Here is a 21,320-nt window from a genome sequence, read left to right on the forward strand (position 1 = left end):
TTTTTGCAGTTTTTTGATCTATGTAGTGGTTTTCAGTTGATTCAGGCTTAGAGTTTAGCGTTCAGAGCAGAGGTAGCATGTAATCTCCAGTTTAGTTTGAGGAGAATGGATGTGACTTGTGTGTGCAGTAAATGAGACATGGAAGTACGTACACAGAAAAGCAGGAAGTGAGGAAAGAACTCATTTTGGTGGTAGAAATGGTAGAGAACTGGGATCAGATACAGGAAGAACTCTTTAAGGAGTGACATCTTTGTGAAGGGTAAGGAAGGTGAGATGCAAATTACGTGATGAAAGGTTGCAAGCCAGTAGAAAGCTTTGAAAGGATGAATGGTGTGGAAAAGATGAACAGGGATGAGATATTTTAAGGATGTCATTGTTCATTTCTGAAACACCATGGAGTGGAGATTTGAGGAAAGCTTTTCCACAATCAGATCAGAAGACAAGCATGAAGTAAGATATGGGAGGGAAAGAATGAGAAGGTCCACTGGAGGATTTGAGGGGAGAAAAGGAGGTGTTGTCATGACTAGTAGGAAGACAGAAGGCAGAAAGGATGGAGAGGCTGTGTTGTTGCAGCCTCCCTGGACAGATGAAGTCTGGTGTGCTGTAGCGAGCCCAGTTGCATTATCAGTGATTTTGTGCTTGTTATAATGCTGTATACAGAGCAGGTCTGCCAGGGTTTGTGGTACAGACTCTGGATCCTCCTTTGGAGGTGTTGCACATCTCTACTACTGGAAAGTCTGCCAGAACTTTCCTAGAGCCTGTTGTAAACTTGGTCTTAACGTTGTGGGAATTAGCAAGAAACCTAAGTAGTGCTGCATAAACTATGAAGTGATTAAAGCAAAAGGAAAACATCTCTACTGCACGTTCTTACAAGACATATTTCAACAGGACAAGAATTCAGGGGAGTAAATGAGAATTCCTGTATTTGCTACCTCTTGAAATTAGCTGGGAAGTTAGTGTAACAATTTATTTATATGTACATATACATTTAACAGTTGCAAAAATAACTGAGTTCTTCTTTTCCAAACTACTTAATTTAGAACGCTGAAACTTCACAGAGATGCATTTACCATTTGATTCACAGGCTCAAGGTTTTTGTCAGACTGTAACATAAAATCTATGGGTACTTTTTCTTAAAACGTGATTGTAAACAATTTCTGTGAAATGCTATGGTTACAATGATCTTGTTAAGCTTAACAGCTTTAACTGCACATATAATGTCTGATTTGAAAGTACTAACATATAACCTTTCGTTCTTTTTATTCTGCACCACCTTTCCTTCATTCTTTTCTTCAAAAATTATGCATTTTGTATTAATCACCTTTGAATTGCATCTTCATTGCCATGCAACCCTAACGCCATATATGCAATGCTGCTGCCTGCCCTCTTTCCCCACCCCGGTCCTTACACCACCATGGACTGGCTGTCACTCCCCTTCAGCAGACCCATCCCTCAGTCTTCCTCCTGTCTCCTTCAACACACTTACACAGGCACAAACATGGGACAGCTTTAGCTACAGTATACCATCTGAAGGAGACAGTGACAATGGTAGGTGTTCCATACATCATTTACTTGATTTTATGCTTTCAGAAAACTCAGTATGCAGCAAATGTCCCATGTGGCTAAGGATGAAAGCTAGTACTGTTAAGCAAATGTTTAATAACACCAAATGCCTCAGGGGATGCATGTTAACTTTCTGTAAAATATGTGGTATCAAAAGGAAATGAGTGGAGAGTGTCACTGTGTTCAAGTCTGGCAAACCAACTTTTCCTGTGATACCTATTCCCAGAGCTATTTCCAGTACAGATTGGAATATACTTCTGTTTTCAAGTTTATAAAAGTTGCATTCAAGCAGCAATTAGTTTTGCTGCTGTCTTTTCTGGGTTTATGACTTTGTAAGTAAAAGCTGACTTAAAAATATCTAGTTCCCATCTGCAGTTGTTGATGCAGGTGTGTAACTAACTTAATTAGAGAAGGAATCCAAGAAGAAACAAAGCTGAAAGAGTCAGACAAGCAAGAGACCACTGACATCCATCCAACAGAAACCTAGTCAGGGTGGAATCTCCAGCTGTTTGTTACCAAAGATAAACAAGGTTGTTGCTGTAGTAAATGATTTCTTACAATAAGCATTTTTTCCCCAGTTGATTCTTCTTTGTAATATTGTCTCTTCAGGCATGCTACACCTTCTAAGCTGTATTATTCCCTCCTTATGAACTGCTTTTAATTCAGAAATAACTTTCTTGAGTTACTTTTCTGTTTAATAAGTAAATCTTAGATTTCTTTTTTTTCCAGAATTCTTTGTTTTTCAGGAAATAAACAATATTTGCCCTTGCTAACCCAATACTCAACTACTCAAATTCTTTGTTTTGTAATTGCTACTGCTAACTTCAGTTTCGGTGTCACATGCAGAAGTCTGTGATTGGAAATAAAATTCTATAACATTAAGCTGCTAAACTTCATTATGTTGTTTACACACTTAGTTTTTGCAAGAAAAATCTTATCAATAATGTACTTTCGTCAGTTAGGAAGCTTTGACAATACTACAAATGATGCAGTTTTAAAAACTGGTTAAGAGATAAGGAATTAGTGGAGCTTTTGTTATAAGCAAATTAAGGGCACACAGATGGAAAATTGTGCTGGAAAGCCGTTTTTGAAGTAAACTTTAATTAACAAGATAACAATCTCCATCAGATTATTTTTTCTTGGTGTTGCTTAGGTTTATTATAGAGAATAAATGTGTTACACCTCTTCAAGATTATATATATCTCTATGTATGCTAAAGAATTTTCTGTCATGGCAGGCTGGCAGTGGCTAAGGACTCGGTAACATGAAGGGTTTTCTCTGCATGACTTGCAGGTTGTGTAGTCATTTTACATTTGCAGAGTATGGTGGTATAATATATCCCAGTGTAATCTGAGCTTTTACGCTCACTTTTTACTTCTGTATGTTGACATAAACTACTATAAATTCCAGTTGTCATTTACCAGTTTCTACCAGTTATGATTCAGTCTTAATCTTGTTGATATTTTTAAGAGTTCAGTAAATAATATAATCTATATTAATCTAGATTTGTTTTTGTTTTATTCTTTAGAATGATGTGAGCAGTATAGACTACTTTGTGCATATATGTTTAGGGGAGGTACATTTCTTGTGTTATCCAAATCTGAAGACAAATGCAAATATTAGTTTTTATTACCGTTGGCAGTTACAACAGAAAACTGCTTTTGCAGTCTTTCGTGTTATTTTAAAATCAGGACTGTTGCCTTTCTATTTAGAGTTTTTCAAAGGCTGTTTATTGTCTTGGGTATATCTTACTCTGCTAGGAAGTAAAATGAACCAGAAATCATTCTGCAGCACTGAGGTTAATTGGCACAGCATGATTCAAATCCATACCAAAACAAACACTTTCGCTTTCCAAAACAGGATGGCTTCATTCAATTTACCTTTTGCCTGTGCAAAGGATATTCCCAACTGTACCAAGACATGTGACGTAGGAGAGAGCTGGGATTGCACAGACCAAAACTGTGCCAGGAAGCAATAACTTAATGGCATTGGATGTTCATAGGCCAGTCCTCAGACCTGTTCACCATTGCTGTGCAGCTTGCTAGTATAGATCATAAAGTCATAGAATGGCTTGGGTTGAAAGGGTCCTCAAGAATCATCTAGCTCCAACCCCCCAGCTGCAGGCAGGGCTGCCAACTTCCATATCTAATACTAGATGTATATAGAGTAACATGTATTGTATAATGTAATACTAGATGTAGCATTTGATATAGAAATGCCATCACAGTAGCATCTTAATACTTTACTCAGTGTAATTTCTTCTGTGGTGTAGTTTCTAGCTACTGATCTGTAATGGAGGAGGAGGAGTGCAGAATTTCTGGCAGATTATAAAGCATGCAACAGACAGGTCTCATAAAACCAATATCCATAACACTGGGGTGTTTTTAATCTAGCAAATAACAGTGTAATAACTTCACTGTTACTTAAACAAATTTGGACTGAATAAAACAAGCAAAGATGTATCTGATTGTAAACTTTCAGCTTTACTTCAGCTTTTCCTGTCACTAGTCAGTCTAACCCCTTCTTGTCAGATATATTAGTAGAGGCAGGTTAAATAGTTAAGGTGCTTTTCTGATGGATAATGTTGTCTGCTAAGTATTTAGGATACTCAATCCTTGATGAGCTTTAAGTACATTAAATATACTTACATGCATTGCAAAGAAGTACAAAAATGAAAATTTTCACAAGGAAATTTCTCCTTTACTGTAATACACAAAATACATACTTTGCACTTACTAACCTTGAGCTTGTTGAAACTACATAATATATAACTTCGTAACTACTTAACTATGGATTCAGAAAGCAAAAATTCTGTTTTACTGTCTAAAAGAGAAAGGCATGTTGTGATGTATGGGCTCCCCTTGCTGGAAAACACGTGTAATGCAGAGAAGCAAGCAATACTTAAGACTGCCAAAACCTCCTATATTAGAATATTTTTTCTTTAAATTCAGTAAGTAGCTGAAAATGTTATAACTAATACTTTCAATTTTTTTTTAAATATAAATTAGTTAATCTTATTTCATTTTATTCATAAACTTCTAATTGCAGTTTCTCATAGCCAGGAGATTAGCCTTAGTTTTCCTCTTAGTGCATTCATGAATAGTATTGAATAACTAAGTTTGATATTTGCATTTCATTAGCAGATGTTTGTAGTCTGAAATCTGAACTATGTTTGGGACATTCATACTGACTTAGCAAAGGCCTGAACAAAGGACAGCTAGAGCCAAACTAAATGAAGACCATATTAAAATGCCATTTGACTTTCAAAATTGGATATAAATATTAAATGATACTTTAATAGAGAATCTGACATGCTGCTGCTGCTACTAAAACTACAGTGGTATTCAAATACCTTTTAAATATGGTATTACTCTTTGAGCATTTGTTTAAGTATGTAATATGTGGGAGAAAGAATTTTTAGACTTGTGTAGTGCACTATTTCTAACATGAAAGTCTTTACTTAAAATTGCTGCTTTTTTAATAAATGTGGCGAGAGTTTCTGCACGTTGAGAACCCGGGAGTTACTTTAGGACTGAAAAAAAATCATATGCTTCATTAAATAACATTTAAGTTATTTCTAAAGGTTGAATTTTCACCATGCATGCTTTCATGTATCTGCTAACTGCTAGTGTTTAAAGTTATCTAAATTAATAGGTAATGCTTTTGAAATGTCTTAGTTAAGTCTATAGATTGTTATGCTTCATGACAACAGTTGCTACAGCAGTTATTTTTGACAGCCTGTTTTTGGATATGTGTATATACAGAAGTCATAGCTGTACATATACCTCTACAAAATGTTAGGAAGCATGTATCTGGCACAGAGTGCTTTGTAAACAGAAGTCTATTCCAAGGTGGCAGTTTGCCCTTATGGAAAGGCGTGGATTAAATGCCACTACAGTTGTGAAAATGCTGCATCTCAAGGCATGGTTATGTTATTCACATTATTTCTGAGAGGTCAGCACAAGAAATGATTTTAGTTGACACGTTCATGTGCCAGTGCACAGATGCTATTTGGTGGTGAGGTTGGTGAAGCTATGTAGCACGCTGTAGGCATTATCTGTAGTTCTATCCTGCATCTTCTCCCAGGAAACTCCTTCACTACGCCTGTGGGATTAAGGATAAAGATTAGTAACTCTGTAATGTACGAGTGCTCAGATTAAAAGCAGTTTTGTTTAGCAAGTGGCCTGCAGTATGGCATTTCCTATAGTCACTGATTTAACAGTAGAATAACAGATTTCAGTTGCCCTTTATCTTTTTAAAGTTAAATAAAGACTCTGCAAGTCCAGTAATGGAAGAAATCAAGTATGATAACTTATTGTGTCTTGGTGCCTTTAGTAAGTAACTTATGGCTATGTCAGCAGCTCATCTTTAATAAGCAAGCAACAATTGCTTCCTGTTTGCTGAGCTACCTTAGATGGTGTCTGTTTCCCTTTGGCTAGAGAAGTAGCTTAGATTATTTTTACTTATTTCACTTGCCTAAAATTAGATGAGATGTCAAGTCAGTGAATTTATCTGGGATTTCAAAATATTTCTTACACACAAACTTTGTTTTGTGTATCAGGAGTCCTAGGTGCTAGAGAATGCAATTTCATGTGTTGTCTCTCTACTGAGTTTGGGACTTCATTAACATTTTTCTTTGTCAGAATGTAGGTGAAATTTCCCTCTATCAAGATCTCAATTTCTTATTTCATTATATATTTTAGGGACTGATTTTGAAAACTATCAATTGAACTGCAACCAAAATAAAAATTGAGATGCCATAGTTTTCAGTGGAATTACTGTGGTTACACTTACGAGCACCTACCCTACAGTTTGACTAATTCATCTTTTTTCTTACTGTAGGGGTAAAATTTGCTGATTTACCCTTTAGGGAAATAAAAGACTGTTCTATTGTGTTACTGATTGACTCAGTGATTATCCTCTCTTTTCTTCTGCAAATTCAGCAAGCTGCAGTCATCCCAGATGCGGCTTCCTTCCTTTCCATCCTCTTGTTGACTACATAATAGAGGAGGAAGAGACTAATCAGGGGAAGGCTGTGTTCTCCTTAGCTTCTGGCAATCAGTTTTGCTAAGTGCAATCTTAACAGCCATGTAGCTAAAGCAAAGGGGCTTATTATTTTGAGCTTGGGATAATATTCCATTAAAATAATATTGTGGAAAAACTGCTTGTAATGTGTTTAGTCCTCAGTGAGTTAACTTCCTTAGAGAATAGAGAAGCTTGTTACTGAAATTGATGCAAGAGTCTGTGCTGATACTCACTGTTTGCAGGAAATTTAGCCAGCTCACAAAAACCAAGGCCACTTCAAAGTCTGTGAGAAATTTCTCTAACCTGGCTGTTATATTTAGTGGGTATATCTTCTCTAATAAGGGCTCAGTGGGATAGAAATCTGAATCTTTAGCTGTCTTAAATTGATAAAATTAAGATTGAATGGTAGCTGTGTGTAAAACAGGTGAAAAAAGATTTATGGACTTTGCATTCTGTTAATTGGTACCCAGGCTGTGGTGTTGCATTCAGGAGAGAGGCAGGAAATTGCTCATACAGAATCCTTCTCAAGCACTGTCATTTGCTGTAATAATCAGGCTGGCACATAAATTGTCTGAGCAGTGACAGTTGCATTTTGTGAAACTGTAATTGAGCATACATCTTGTTCTTCAGACCCATTCAAAAAGTCCTTCATCAAAAGACAACGTATGCAAGCGTATACATCCAGAACTTTCATGTAATTATTCCAGGGAACTATAGGTTAAATTGTGAAAGTCATACAGTCCACAGACATAGGGTTGATGGAAGGGAGTACTGAGGAGTGTTTATGCAATGTTATGTTCACAATATGACTTCTTAATGTAGGCAGACTTACTGAACGGCTGTTAAGTTTCAAGAAATCTAGCACATTATTTTGTTTGGCAGATTATTTAAATATAACCTTATCCAGTAAGCAGTTGTGTCCAGTCTAGGAGGATGCTTGTCACCATTTGTTACACAGCTTACCATGTTGTAGGAGAGTTCTGCTTAAATGAAATGCTCCCTGTCAAATTAGATCAGAATGTCTGAGGTACAATGCTAGTGCTTAACTGTCTGACAGAAGCTGCCTGTCAGTATTAGGATTTGGTTAAAAAATTAACAACTCCATTGATAATATTTGGTGCTCTTCGGAACTGTTCACCTCATGGCAGAGAAAATTTTTATCAGAGATGGTTCTGAAGGCTTTTACTTCATTTAGAAACAATTAACTCAAAGTGTTGGGTTTTAAACTAAAATCTGTCATTTTAAAAATCACAGTGTTCTTAAGACCACAAAGAAATTTGGAATCAATAGACCCACAGTTTACAATTCGGAGGAAAATGGAGCAGATGAGAGAAGAGAGAGAGCTTGTTGAACAGCTGCGTGAGGTACGTGAGTGTTGGTAGAACTGTGCTGATGTCATGTTTTTCGTTTTCTTTGGGAAAGATGCATAATTAGGAAAACATTAACAAACAGAACAAAAACAAAAACCCCAACAGATGAGACAATATTACTTTTGTAAATAATGTGGGTGAGGCCATTCTTGAAGTGCTTGATTCCGGTTTGATATTTGTACTTAAGAAAAGGTTTTTGTAAATGGGAAATTGTCGTGTGTGTTGCCTGAGTGACATACAGTTAAAGAGCATTCCATGTGCTGGTAGAATTAACAGCTTATGTAACTTCCTCAGAAAAGATGAAGCGATCACTTGAGAGAGAATGATATCTATAAAGCATTTCTTAACAACTGGAGAAGTCTTCAATCTGGCAAGTAAAAGGCGTAATGAAAATTGGACAAATACAGGCATTTTTTTGAATCAGATAACGAATGCTTGAAATAAGGTTGGTTTTTGTCACTTGAAGGGTGCACACAATGGTTTTGATGTGCAAAGTGGAAAAAGTCTGCTGCTGTAGTACAGCTGATTTTGGACAAGTGCAATTTCAATGATGACAAAAAACAGGATAGAATTGGTGTACTAACAGAGTCTCAAATTAATTAATTCTAATAAAAAAAACATAAATTCCATTCAACAGAAACATGTATTTTTCAGTGATGGCAAAGAAGACCTTTTCACTATTAGAAAACTTTCAGGCATGGCTTCTTTCAACTAGAAACTGGCAATAGAATTGTTGTAGATGGGCTGTACTCATCATAAAAATGCACCCTAAACTTCATGGAACAGTCTCCCAACAAGCAAATCAGTGTTTTAAGAGAAGAAATTTTTAATTTATTAATGTGTATAAAACTGTTTGTAGCAGCTTTGCCTGTTCTCTCGTAAATGCCAGACAGGGGAACGTGTCATGTGCAATCATAGCTTTTGGTTTGACTTTGGATTTAGAAACCATCTTTGGTACATGGGAAACATGCAGAAAGTTGCACATAAAAAATTTAAAAAGTTTTTCTAAAACTGCTGCAAATTACTTTACTTTGCAATATCAGATTGTTTTTAATGGGACTTGGACTTGAAAAGGAATTCTTGGATATGTGTTATATCTGAATGTTTTGTCTTGTATTATGTATTGTTTCATCTCTCTAACTCTTTGTAAGTAGTTTTCAGACTACTGGGGAATAACTATCTTGTGCTCTCTGCTCACAATGTAATTCTAATTCAAAGTACTGCTGATAAAATTTGTGATGGTTAGGTGGAAGTCCTGGTGGAAGAAAGCACCTATGTATAGTGCAATCACACTACTAATTATTTGGGTACATGTATGTTCTTATATGCATGTATATAAAAATAAATGCAAGTTATGATAGCAGCATTGGAAATGTAGACTTCTTTAAAGCAGTTTACATACTTCAGCAACCAACATGGGCTAGAGGGGCTTTGTAGTTGTTTAATAATTAATTACATAACAAATGGGATTACCAGTAAACTGAAACAGCGTACTTATCTAGCAGCATGGGAGATTAGGAGAAGATATGTGCTTTCTCTTTCTTTATTTGTTTCTCTGTTGAAGTGTGTACATGTTCTTTATTTGCAGAACATTGAAACAAGACTAAAGATATGTTTGCCTGAGGACTTGGGGTCTGCTCTAATGGATGGTGTAGTTCTTTGTCATTTAGTAAATCACATTCGACCTCGGTCAGTAGGAAGTATTCATGTACCTTCACCAGCAGTAGTAAGTTGAATGTTTCTTGTGTTTTACTTTGCTTCTGTAGGGGAGAGTTGTTTTGAAAACAAACAAAGAACAACAACAAAAAAAACCCACAATCCCTCACAAAGCTTAATGTGAAATGATATTCGGTTACATAAATTGTAACACAAAATGAGAGTTTCTAAGAAGACAGATGTTAAGAAAAAACATTTTCTGAGATGATCTCATAAAGTTTCTTTTACTGTCACTTGGTTTAAATTACTTCTGCTGAGTCTTTGGTGAAGGTATGATATTGCAAAAATACACAAAACTGAGTTCCTGGTGTAAAATCTTGAAGTTCTGTTGCTGACTTATTATCTGTAATAGTAAATATTTTAAAGCCATTTTCATTCTTTTTCAGCTTTATATTGATGATATTCTCTTGCTAGAAACAGTTTTCAAATGACTTGAGCCTTGGAAATTAGTCCTTTAAAATCCCTGATGTTATTGTGAATTCTAGGTTTAAATAGGTATTTAGTAGTTACTCTTGTTTCATGTCTTCTATTGAACAAGTAAAATAATGATTTGGGTGGTGTTTTGCTTTTTTTTTTTTTTTTACTAACATGATGTTTCTGTAAGTATTGGGAAGATAGTCCCTAGAGAGATAAATTTTAAATGGTAACAGGAAGTTTCTTCTTCAGACATGAAAATTGTGTATAGCTACTTTGTATTTGCGAGTACGTAAAACATGAAAGAATGTGAAAGCTATATTACATTGAAATCTGTTCCCCTTAATGTATGTTGAAATGTGTCATGAGTTTAATTGCTATCCAGAAGAATGTGTTCTATCACAGAGCATGAGGTTTTAGAACCTCACAAGCTGGAGATAAGTAAGTAGAGACTTAAATGCGTTGATGACTTTACTAAATAAAAGCACATAGTATCCACAGCTTTCATACTGTGATTGTATTTGTATTTTTTTTATGAAGTTGGAGGGGGAGGAAAAAACAAGGCTGAATAGAATTATATGCTTTGTTATGGTGCATCAATACAGTAACAAAAAAGATAAATTTATTGACTGAATGAATATGTTGACTTCTTTTGCCATAATGTATTTTTTTTTCCTGTTTCTGCAGCCTAAACTTAGCATGGCCAAATGCAGGAGAAATGTTGAAAATTTCCTGGATGCATGTAGAAAGCTGGGGATACCAGAGGTAATTTAATTGTCTACCATTTCCAGATGATAGAAAATGTGAAGCGTGAATTTCTTAAAGTTGAGGGATAGCTTTATGAAATAGCAATTTTCAACAATAAAGACATCTTGCTTGATTTCAATTTTTAAACTGTATGATTTAATGTTGCTTTAGTGCATTTAACTGATGCTACAGCATTTAAGAATGCAAATTTTGTCTTGAATTTGTAATTTAGTATTATCCCCAGCACAGCCTTATGTTTGCACTAAGGAATATGGTAAATGAGTAATAAGATGGCTGTAATTAAGCACAAGTTTACTGATTTTTCTGTATACAACTGTAGCTACATTTTTACCTACTGCTTTTAGAAGATGGGCTTCATTTTTTTTAATTGATGACTTTTCCTTTTTTACCATGTGACATACTCAATAGTATGTATTGTGAAAGTGACTAATAATACACTCATGTACTGAAATACTTCTGCAGTGATGGGAAGAAAACCATTCTGTGTGTTAAGGATGGGATGGACCTGTGAGTAAGGTTGTCCTATTTGTATATAAGTTGTGGAAATAGGGAAATTGCAGAGCATGGTGTTTTCTGCTTTTCCATTCAAGGATAGTAGCATTCATTGTGTAATCTGTTCTCAAATTAATAAGGAAAAATGCCCTTCTAAATAATGTAGTGAACTATGGGTTTCATTGGGAATTGTTCGAAGATTCTTTTATGGTCTAGAAGCATGCTTTAAAAAAAACTTGGATTTAAAATATTGGATCCTGAAAATACTGTAGAAGTGTCTTACGACGTCTTTTTAATTGAAAATGTGAAAATTGCATGATGTAGTTCCTTTGTCTTTTTGCATACATATGGCACTATGATTAAGACTGAATGCTTTTTAGCCTATATTTCAAGAATGCTGGAATAGAAGGACATTCTGTCTGTCTTCCTCCTCCACCATCTCTTTGGGAACAGATGATACTGCAAAGATTTCACACTGGAAAAGAATTCCAGTTTTATTTATATTTTATCTACATTTTAGCACTTCATTTGGAGGAAATCAGAAGTAACAGCTCGTTTTTGCTATCTGTAGGAATTTTGAGGGGGAAGCAACCTTACAACTCTAGGGAATGATTCATAATCAGTGTGATGAATTCAGTGTTACGGGCTGGCCTCTAAGCTGTCATTAGGTAATTTATGATGTTAGAACTATTTAAAATTTCACTAAAATTTCGTTTCAAAGAAGATGAACAATAATAAGTTCAAAATCTCAGTGCTGTGGGCTTATGGACGAAGTAGGTATGGAGTGTTTTTTAATCAGCCCTATTGTCTTGTGATATGTTACAAATTATTCAGTGAGTTAGAATTCATGTCAGGTTCTTTTCCTGGGAAAGAAAAGGCCGAGAGCAGTTGTTGTGAAGAGTTCTTTCAAAAACAGAAGTAAAACAGAACACTTTAAAATCTTTGCACCCTGTATCATAGAAAAGTAAGCCAACTACACCAATAATTTCTTTTTAAATTAGTTCATAGAATCATAGAATGGCCCGGGTTGAAATGCTCATCCAGTTTCAACCCCCTGCTATGTGCAGGGTCACCAACCAGCAGACCAGGCTGCCCAGAGCCACATCCAGCCTGGCCTTGAATGCCTCCAGGGATGGGGCATCCACAGCCTCCTTGGGCAACCTGTTCCAGTGCATCACCACCCTCTGAGAGAAGAACTTCCTCCTAATATCTAACCTAAACCTCCCCTGTCTCAGTTTAAAACCATTCCTCCTTGTCTTATCACTATTCACTCTCGTTAACAGTTCTGGATCTCTATAAGTAAACTTTTTGGAAATGTACCTTTGTTTTCTGTAAATAGGCATTTTTCATGTATTTATTGCTCTACTTTAAAACTTGCATTAAAATTAATGTAGCATTTTTGAAATTTTGGGGGAGTATTTTGTTGCACAGAACCTTAAGTAAAGGATGAGATCTTATCAATATGATTTATAAACTATCAATTCTTATGAATCTAAAGAAGCATTACCTTCTCTTGAGGGAAAAGCTAATTCACTTAAATGCTAAGTGAACTGCTTGCAATTGTAGATTTATGATAGTTGTGTAAGTACTCTGAGGACGTATTTGATTCAGTGCTGGTAATTGGCAAATATAAGTTTGCCACATGTTGTGAAAATCCATTGTGTTCCAGACCTAGCTGGTAGATAACAGAATGTTTCTGTGTGCTGGAGGGAAGGGAATAAGGAATATAAAGTTGTACGCCAGCTGGCAGGAAGTTTTTGAAGAGCTGCTGATGGTGTGTTTACTGCTGCTTCACCTAGCTACCTATGAACAATGCAGCGAAAGGAATTAGCGAACCCTTCCCCTTTTTTGGAAAGTATCTTAATTGGAGAGATGCTTTGCTGATGGATCCTAATACAGACAGGTTTTTTGGTTTTTTGTTTTTTGTTTTTTGTTGTTTTTTTGTTTGTTTGTTTTGTTTTGTTTTTGTAATACTTATTTAATTCTAATGAGGTTTAATTCTTGAGAATTAGCTTGAAAATACTGCTGGACTTTTTGTTTGCTTTTTGAAGATTTAAAATTGTCATAGATCCAGTTGTTTACCTATGGAATTGGAGTAAAGCACACAGTTTCATGGACTCTGCAGCTTTAAAATAATGTACTATCAAATCATGTAAAAAGCAAACCAGAAATCGTAGTTACTGTGCTGATGTGCATGGTGTCTTACCAGCTCCATTGCTTTCAGCATTTGATTCTTGTGTCAGAATTGCTTTCTCCAGAAAGATTCTGGTAAACTTTTCTGCAAGGGCAGAAAATTTAGTAGGCATCCAAATCCGGGTGTGTCAGATGAGCTTCAGGGCTTGACATCTTGACCAAAGTCACAAAAAAACAGAATAAAGGAATGAGAGCTTCTCTGTATAATGACCTCATATGTAGATGATTCTGGAATTACTTGTACCAGCTGATACAGCAAATCTGTTAATTACCAGAGGAGAATTTCAGTACAGTGGGCCATTAAGATCACTTTGTTAGTGACCATCTGATGCTCCTGATTGTATGCAGAGGGATGTTTTAAGGGTATGACTGACACTTTAATAAGCAACTAAATAGCGTGGCTCTTACTGCACAATTCAGCCAAGAGTGAGAATAGCAAGTAGGACAAGCAGAATATGTCCAACTTTGCCACTTTTTTCCTCTAGGGCCTTTTTGATTTCCAAGGTATCATACATCTTTGTAAGCTATCATTTTTGGAAACAAAAAAATTGTTCTTGATATGAGGAAGTGCTAGTGGCAGATAAGCATCTGAAATCCTGAAGACAATATATTATGCAGTGCCCATGAACTACAAGCTTACTTACTAAGAAAAGTATGAAAGAAAACTATATTTTACACTGCTGACTAAAAACTGTGGAATTGCCTGATCTCTTCTTTAACAACCGTAGAATGGCAGATTCCTGATTTTTGCCTGATACTGATTACATGAGCAATTGGAAGCAATGTAGCAAGTAGGAGTGCCTGTCCTTTCCGAATGATGTGCTGTATGTGCTGGGAATGGATTGTTAGTGTCATGTGAACCCACTGTTGACACCAGCTGTATTGCTTACTACGACCACCTGTACTGCACCTACCATCTCATACTTTCTGGGGTTCAAAAATAAAGCTATTTTTTAGCTTTATTTATATCTTTGCACATTTATAAGCGTGGTCTCTGAAGTTTCAAAAGTCCCAATTCTAATGCAGTTCTGTTCTTATTGAGACCTTATCTTAGAGGCATTAAAAGTGATCAGGAAAGTCTGAATTACTGTAACATGAGTATATATGTGATGTTATGAAAATATTTAGGTCTCTATTTGGGAGAATAATACTGTAATATAAAACTAGCAACAGTCACAACGATATGACAATATTCATATACATTTGTTAGTTAGTAGAAGAAATTCTCACCTAGTAGTTCACACACAGTCTGAAAATTTAGTGCCATTTTTGACCATTTCCACATTAGAATCTGTATTTATTTTGATAGCAAAGTAGACTATTTTAATCTTCATATCATTAATATAGTTTAGCATTAGTTTTCATTCCTCCTCGATGTCATTCATACTAATCCATTTTCTGAGGCACTTTCATTGATGTTAACAAAAGTTTGTATGCAAAGCAAAAGAGGAGCTGAGCTATGGTGGGCTGAATACTGCTTTACTACAAGTGAAACATAGACAAAAACAAAGCTGTAAATACAAAGTCTTATTTGAAAGGCAAAAATTGTGCAAGTTTTGGTATGCATTTTTACTAATTGTCAGTTAGTGAACAAGTATGGCATATCAGAAGTAGGACTTTCTAAACATCTTGTCAAAAAGAAATTCAACAAATTACTTTCAATGTTTGTGAACCAGCAGCAGAAGCTATCTTTCTACGTAGACACAAATTATTTCTTACAATCAGCAGTTTACACTGTAATATTTTAACAGTGTGGACACTTGAGATTCTTTTAATGCTTTATGGGACCACTTCAAAGAAATTAAGTAGAGGAGTTACTTTTGAGAAAAGGTAAGACAGGCTTTCCTTACACATACGCAGCTTGTGAATCTTATGTCGTTTGAAACAAAGGTAGGCATGGGTTATCATGATTAATGTTACAATGGTAATTTCTCTTGATAAAAGATGGTGATAAATTCTTTCACAGCTGGCTATTACAGCAGATTTACTGAGCTCCTGTGTTCCAGCATGTTAATAGCGGTGAGCAGCATTTAGTAAGACATACAGTTATTTCTTAGGTGGAAATAGGAGTCTTCTGCATTGTTTCCCAAGTTTTCAGTCAGCTATTTGGACTACACATATTGAACAGATAGGAGTGATGGTAAGAAATTGCTTTTTTTGATATAAAAGAACCTCATGAAGACTCAAGTTACAAAAGACTTCAGTGTGACCATTTTTGGGACTTCAGAATCCTGCAGGTGAGGTTATTACTGCATCTCACCTCCTCTGAAAACCAATTCCACTTTGCTACGTCAGCCAAAATTTTTCTCGAGATGACCGATTTGTGTCAGTGTAGGAATTACTAATTAAGTAAAACAGTCAGGGAAAAAACAGTGGCTTGTTTTGTTTGCTAAAATTGACAAAGCAAAGTAAAACAATCAGCCAGAATGTCTAGAGCTTTATTTTCTACTCGTCTATTAGTAGTTCATTTAGTAATCACATCTCTCATTTTAATGCAAGGTATGTTTTTGTTGCTGCTTATGTTTCTCTTCTGATCAATCCACATAATCAGTTACTTTTCCATAGTTTCATCATGAGACATCCATGGCGGTACAGTAAGTTTTATCAGGTAGGATACCTTTCTCCACCCTTTCATTCTTTGCTCGGTAACGAATGCTATTTGCCCTATGGTATGGGCTTAAGTGGCTCAGTATTCCAGTTGCAATATTTAAATCCTAATTATGAGATTCCTTCATTTCTGTTTTGTGTAGGCACTACAGACTTCGTTCTTTCATCTAGTTCTGAAAACTTACCCTTTTTTTATTTTTTAGGATCAAAATCTTGGGTCAAAATTTCATATTTGAAATGTGCACATCTGTTATCATGGTCACTGCAGGAGCACGTAGAATGAGAGTGTTTTCTGCACACAAACAGCTGGTTGTGCTTTTGTTGTTCACTCCTTTCTTTCTGTGTTTATTCTGCATGCATGATTTTGGCAGCTATCTGTTATAACCATGTAGCATCTTGGACTTGACAAGTCAGTCCATAAATGTAATGGTGATAAGTGATACAAATCTTTTTAGTTCTTACTAGTTGATTTCAGTCTCTTAAATGAGAAGGACAATGCTTGAGGTGGGTGGATGGTTGCTTATTTGTTTGCCTTTGGGTGGGGGTTGCACTGAAGTAAATATGGCATATTTTTTCACTATCTCTTCATATCTATTTTAGTTTGGTAATTCTCATTTCACTACGTGTGTAAAATTGTGGTAACTTCTAGAGTTGCGTTACAGAAGTTTAAAATGCATGTATGTTTTAGCTTTGGTGAGAGTGTGACAGCAAATTATTAATTGTTGCAGGACACAAATATAACCAACAATGATCAGAAATTTCTAAGGCTTTCACAGGTGCCATTGAATTTCACAAAAGCACCGCATGACAGTTTCATAGGAAGTTTTTTCAGCACGTGTTGGCTGTTTTCGTATGCTTTGGCATCTCCTGTATATTTCTCAGAGTGTTAATTTCTGGGTAGCAAGTTCTTAGCTCTTTGTTTTAAAAAATAAAAAATCAACTCATTACCAGCTCTCATTCCCTAACTTCAGAATTACTTCATTTGACTGCAGTAGAGACTGTTTTCAGATATGGTTGGGTTTTTTGATTTTCCTTCCTGACAAAAACTCAAAAAAGCCCCTCATTTTAAAGTTTGTGAAGGTTTTACAGAAGTAAGAATTTAAAGTAGGTACTTCTTTGTGGCAAGTATGAAATAAGTCTCATATGTCATTTTGGATGAAAGCAGCATTTACTGGGCTTATTAGTGTCTTTAGTGGGAGTGCAATGCATTATTACATGGTCAATGAGCTACTTGTTTAAGCTGATAAGCAATAGTAATGGTCAATAAGCTGATAATCTGGTAAGCAGCTTACAGACATAGATGTTGAATGCAGTACTAGACCTCTCTCACTTTTAAACAAGATTGTCATGTTTTCTTCTATCTTTGAGGTTTCACCCTTAAAAAACAAAGCAAAAGCCAAATATAACTGCATCAGCATTTAATATTGCTCTAAATAATATTACTGTTAAGAAATGCCAACCTTGTGCTAGGCAGTGTTTGTCCCCTTCCATGTGTCAGCTGGCCTAAGTAATATTAAAGTTTTGCAGTTTCACTAATCACTTTTCAAGATAGAAAAGCTTTTTAGATATTTTAAAGGTTAATTTCTTCCTGGCTAGACATTGAAACATCACAGTAACAGAAAACAGGCATCTGAACTGGAACGTCTGCCTTTGTTTATTGGATGCACTGTTGGTTCATTAAGCAAGTGAAACTGAGAAACTACTTCAGAAACACAGCAGTCCTCCTAAACATAATCTTTTTCCTTACCTGTGTATTATCTTTCATAAATACTGACCATCATTGATAGTAAATTCTCCTTTGCATTGGAAAATGGTATAATATTATAGATTGCTGCATTTTGAAAGTACAAGTTGTTGTTTGGGTTGGTGTAATATTAAGTATTTTGTGTATCAGTATTATTTTTGCATATAATGCTTCATTTTGTATAGCCAGCTTAAGATACTTCATGAAGTCAACGGTACTTTGCAAAAAGAATATAGAAGTTTAACCTGCTAATATGTTTTCGAAGTGCTAGTTAAAGAATGTAGTGTCTAATTCTTCAGCTTAGAAACTTCAGTAAAGTTAATGATAGTCAGTCGATGATGTTCTCAGTTTTCATTCCAGGGTATCATTTTAAAGTGGTATTTGAATACCAGATTCTAGGTTGTATGTTATGTTAGAGAATGTTACATACTTCTAACAGTTAAGTATTTTTTTTCCCCTGAGATTTCATGCTGCTGCTGCTGCTTGTTCTTTTAACAGCTTTCTAACCCACTGTCTGCTATTGTACAAGTGAGATTTTACAGCTGATTCCATGTAAGCATTTAAGGCGTACAGAGAAAGGTGTTGTAGATCCCATTGGAATAAATGGATGACATAAACCCTCCCATACCTCTGGGCATAACTTTGGAAGAGCCTGGAGGGCTGAGCTCTTCTAACTTGACTTTCTGATATTGTACCGTAGCTTCATTATATAGAGAAACCAAAGAAAGCTGGGGTGCCTATCAACTAAGGCAATATTAGGAAGAAACTATTCCTACATGTTTATGCTAGAATATTGTGATAATTTATCAATATCTTTATATTTTTGTATTTTTAATTTTATGCACTGTTTTTTTCTGTTCTAATGGCTGCCCTTCGGGATAGGCTGACCTCTGCTCTCCGTATGACATCCTGCAGTCGGATATTCGTCACATTCGAAAGACTGTTGACACTCTGCTCGCCCTCGGGGAGAAACCCCCACAATCAACTTCTACCTTTCGCTCCTGGGATCTATTAGGCTTTTGTCTTTTCCACATACTTTTTGTAGTCTTGATGTTTATAACTTATCACTGGAATGTGCTAACAGCATAACCTGTTCGCATGTGCACACAAACTTTCTGCTTTGTCTCTGACAAATTACAGGTACTTAATTTCCTTCCTTTGTCTTACGAAATTCTCCTTTTTCCTTCGCTTCCCTTCCTTGTAATATCTCTGTTAATCTCTTGAAATAGGGGAGAGAGGGATTAGCATCATGAACTGATCTGAAGGCAAGTCCTATCTCTTTCCCCCACTCCAGCTCAAGTTTAAGAACTTACATACCTCTTCATAGTTCATGTTGCCTAGACTGTACACTGAATGTGGTAAAGCATTGAAACAAATCTTATTCCACTTCTGAATAGGTGTATATCAAGCTAAACAGAGCCAACCCTTTCTAGGAAAAGACAGGTACGCTTTTGTGAAAGGCATTCAGAAGAATTTGTGAAAATCCAAGAATGCTACAGATACTGAAGCAACTGAGGTGGCAGCTCAGCAGATGATAGTATTTTCTGAGCTGCTGCCAATTATCTAAACATGCATTATATTAAAGAGCACTTAACGGTAATTTGAATAATAGTTCTCTATTTAAAATCCTTTCGCTTAACAAAGAGTACTGTAATTTTAAAGATGATTGGTCATCTCTATTGTTCTGATTGAATTCCATACTGGAGTAGTTATTTTCCTACTTATATTTTGTTTTCCTCCAGATTCCATGGAATAATCTTCTTCCTCTGTCTCACAAAGCAGAATTTATCTGCTTTAAAACACTTGAAGATGACTCTAAATTAGTACTGGGCATGAGGAACACCTCATATGCAAGGCACTTTACAATATTTTAGAATGAAGATCGCAAAAGACGGTGTGATACAATATGACGGAGAATAAACTGTTAGATTCCTTTATCTGTCATTCTTATGTGTGACATCAAGCAAGTTTTGTCACTTATCTTGTCTCTGTTTCATCACCTGCTGGTAATGTTTGTTTGTCTGACAAGTGTAGTAAACACAATGTACATAGGGAAATTGATTGCCTAGGAAGAGTTTAGATTTTCCTTCTAGGAGATTTTAAAGAATGAGGTTAGACACGCTGGTCAGGAAGCCTTTTGGTATCTTTGAACTCTGCCTATGGTTAGAGCACTGGACTGAATGACTTCCACTTCCCTTCCAGTTCTGTTTTCTGTTAATTTATTTGTAAAACTTGAATAAGACAAGTACTAATTTTATTTTGTATCAACATGAAATACACAAATGGAAAGCTAGTTTAGGCACAGGGAGACTTGAAAATTGTAAAGCCTCAAGTGTAGACCCATATTTACTACTGCTAGATGCTACTGATGAAATTCTGAGTTCAGTGTCAAGCTAGCTAACCAAAGCATCTCAGTTTTGTGGCTGTGAAATAAATACATTTATTTCTCACTGGATATTATATTCAAAAATTACCACCTCACCTTTAGGAGGTAATTAGCATAAGAAATGATATGCTACAGATTATTCTGGTAATATGATTATGATTTAAGGCTACATTATAAATACTCTAATTCCTTAGATGTTTGTAAAAATGTATTAAAAAGCTTCTAAATGCAGTTCTTTTCCAGTGTTCTTGGCTTTAATACGAGAGTGTGTGTGTGCACGTGTGAAAGGTGAAGTAGTTAGGTTCTGTAGGTTGGAAAAATTACTTTCAGACAACAGATAGACACTAAGCCCTTTATAAAATCAGTTCTAGCAGCTTCAGTGCAAACGTATAACGATTCCATTAGTGGCTTCTGTGACTTGGCACAAATTCAGTTAATTCCTGTAGGTTCTTAATTCCTTTAGGAATTTTGCTAGTTGTTTTGAGTGCATAGCTGTGGACTTGTGCCCTCATCCTGTGCAGACCTGTCTTCTAACTGTGCACTTAGTTTCAGTGGTTCCAATAGCAGACACTCACTAAGTTAAGAGTCTGAGATTAATGTTTAAAATTCCTCTTTCAGAAGATCTTGGTTTTGTCTTGTTCCAACAGTGTTGCTTTTCATGAAACTGAGAAAGTGACATAAATCACTTCAGAGGCTATTAATGTATGACTACTTGTAACCCAGTGTATGTATTTGAGGCAAATTCAATGTCTTCTGTAGGGCTGGATTTTTACCTGTGCCCTGTGTGGTAAACAGGTCTCCTGTAAATGCTTTGCGTTGTGCATTTCCTACATAGAACCAATCCATACGTATGAGTGTATTTTAACATTTTTTGGAATGAGAAAGTGGCAAAAGTTTTTGCTACTGTCCTGTGGTTCGTATCTGTGTCTCTGTCTAGTATGACATGGTCATTCACAGTGCTCAGGAGATGGGTGAGAAAAATAACAGATCAGTCTTGTGGAGGTGTGTCAGCGTAGTCAACTGCTTGTGTGCTTGTGATGCA

The 21,320-nt window shown here is 35.8% G+C and overlaps 1 protein-coding gene across 6 annotated transcripts in view; it reads left to right on the plus strand.

The window, feature by feature from the left end:
• The window catches only part of LRCH1 (leucine rich repeats and calponin homology domain containing 1), a 119,408-nt gene that overhangs the window by 87,444 nt on the left and 10,644 nt on the right, over positions 1–21,320 (plus strand). For 5 of the 6 annotated variants that reach the window (XM_042839368.1, XM_042839369.1, XM_042839370.1 and 2 more), the window contains 3 exons: positions 7,843–7,952; positions 9,547–9,684; positions 10,776–10,853. In XM_042839368.1, the coding sequence (XP_042695302.1) occupies positions 7,843–7,952; positions 9,547–9,684; positions 10,776–10,853 (326 nt within the window). Of the gene's footprint in view, positions 1–1,443; positions 1,549–7,842; positions 7,953–9,546; positions 9,685–10,775; positions 10,854–18,774; positions 20,672–21,320 lie in introns of those variants that run through there. The other variant, XM_042839373.1, reaches the window with a different exon arrangement.

This window comes from Centrocercus urophasianus, unplaced genomic scaffold (assembly GCF_019232065.1).
Source record: "Centrocercus urophasianus isolate 14NV4802_14NV808 unplaced genomic scaffold, USGS_Curo_1.0 seq_9, whole genome shotgun sequence".
Classification (NCBI taxonomy): domain Eukaryota; kingdom Metazoa; phylum Chordata; class Aves; order Galliformes; family Phasianidae; genus Centrocercus; species Centrocercus urophasianus.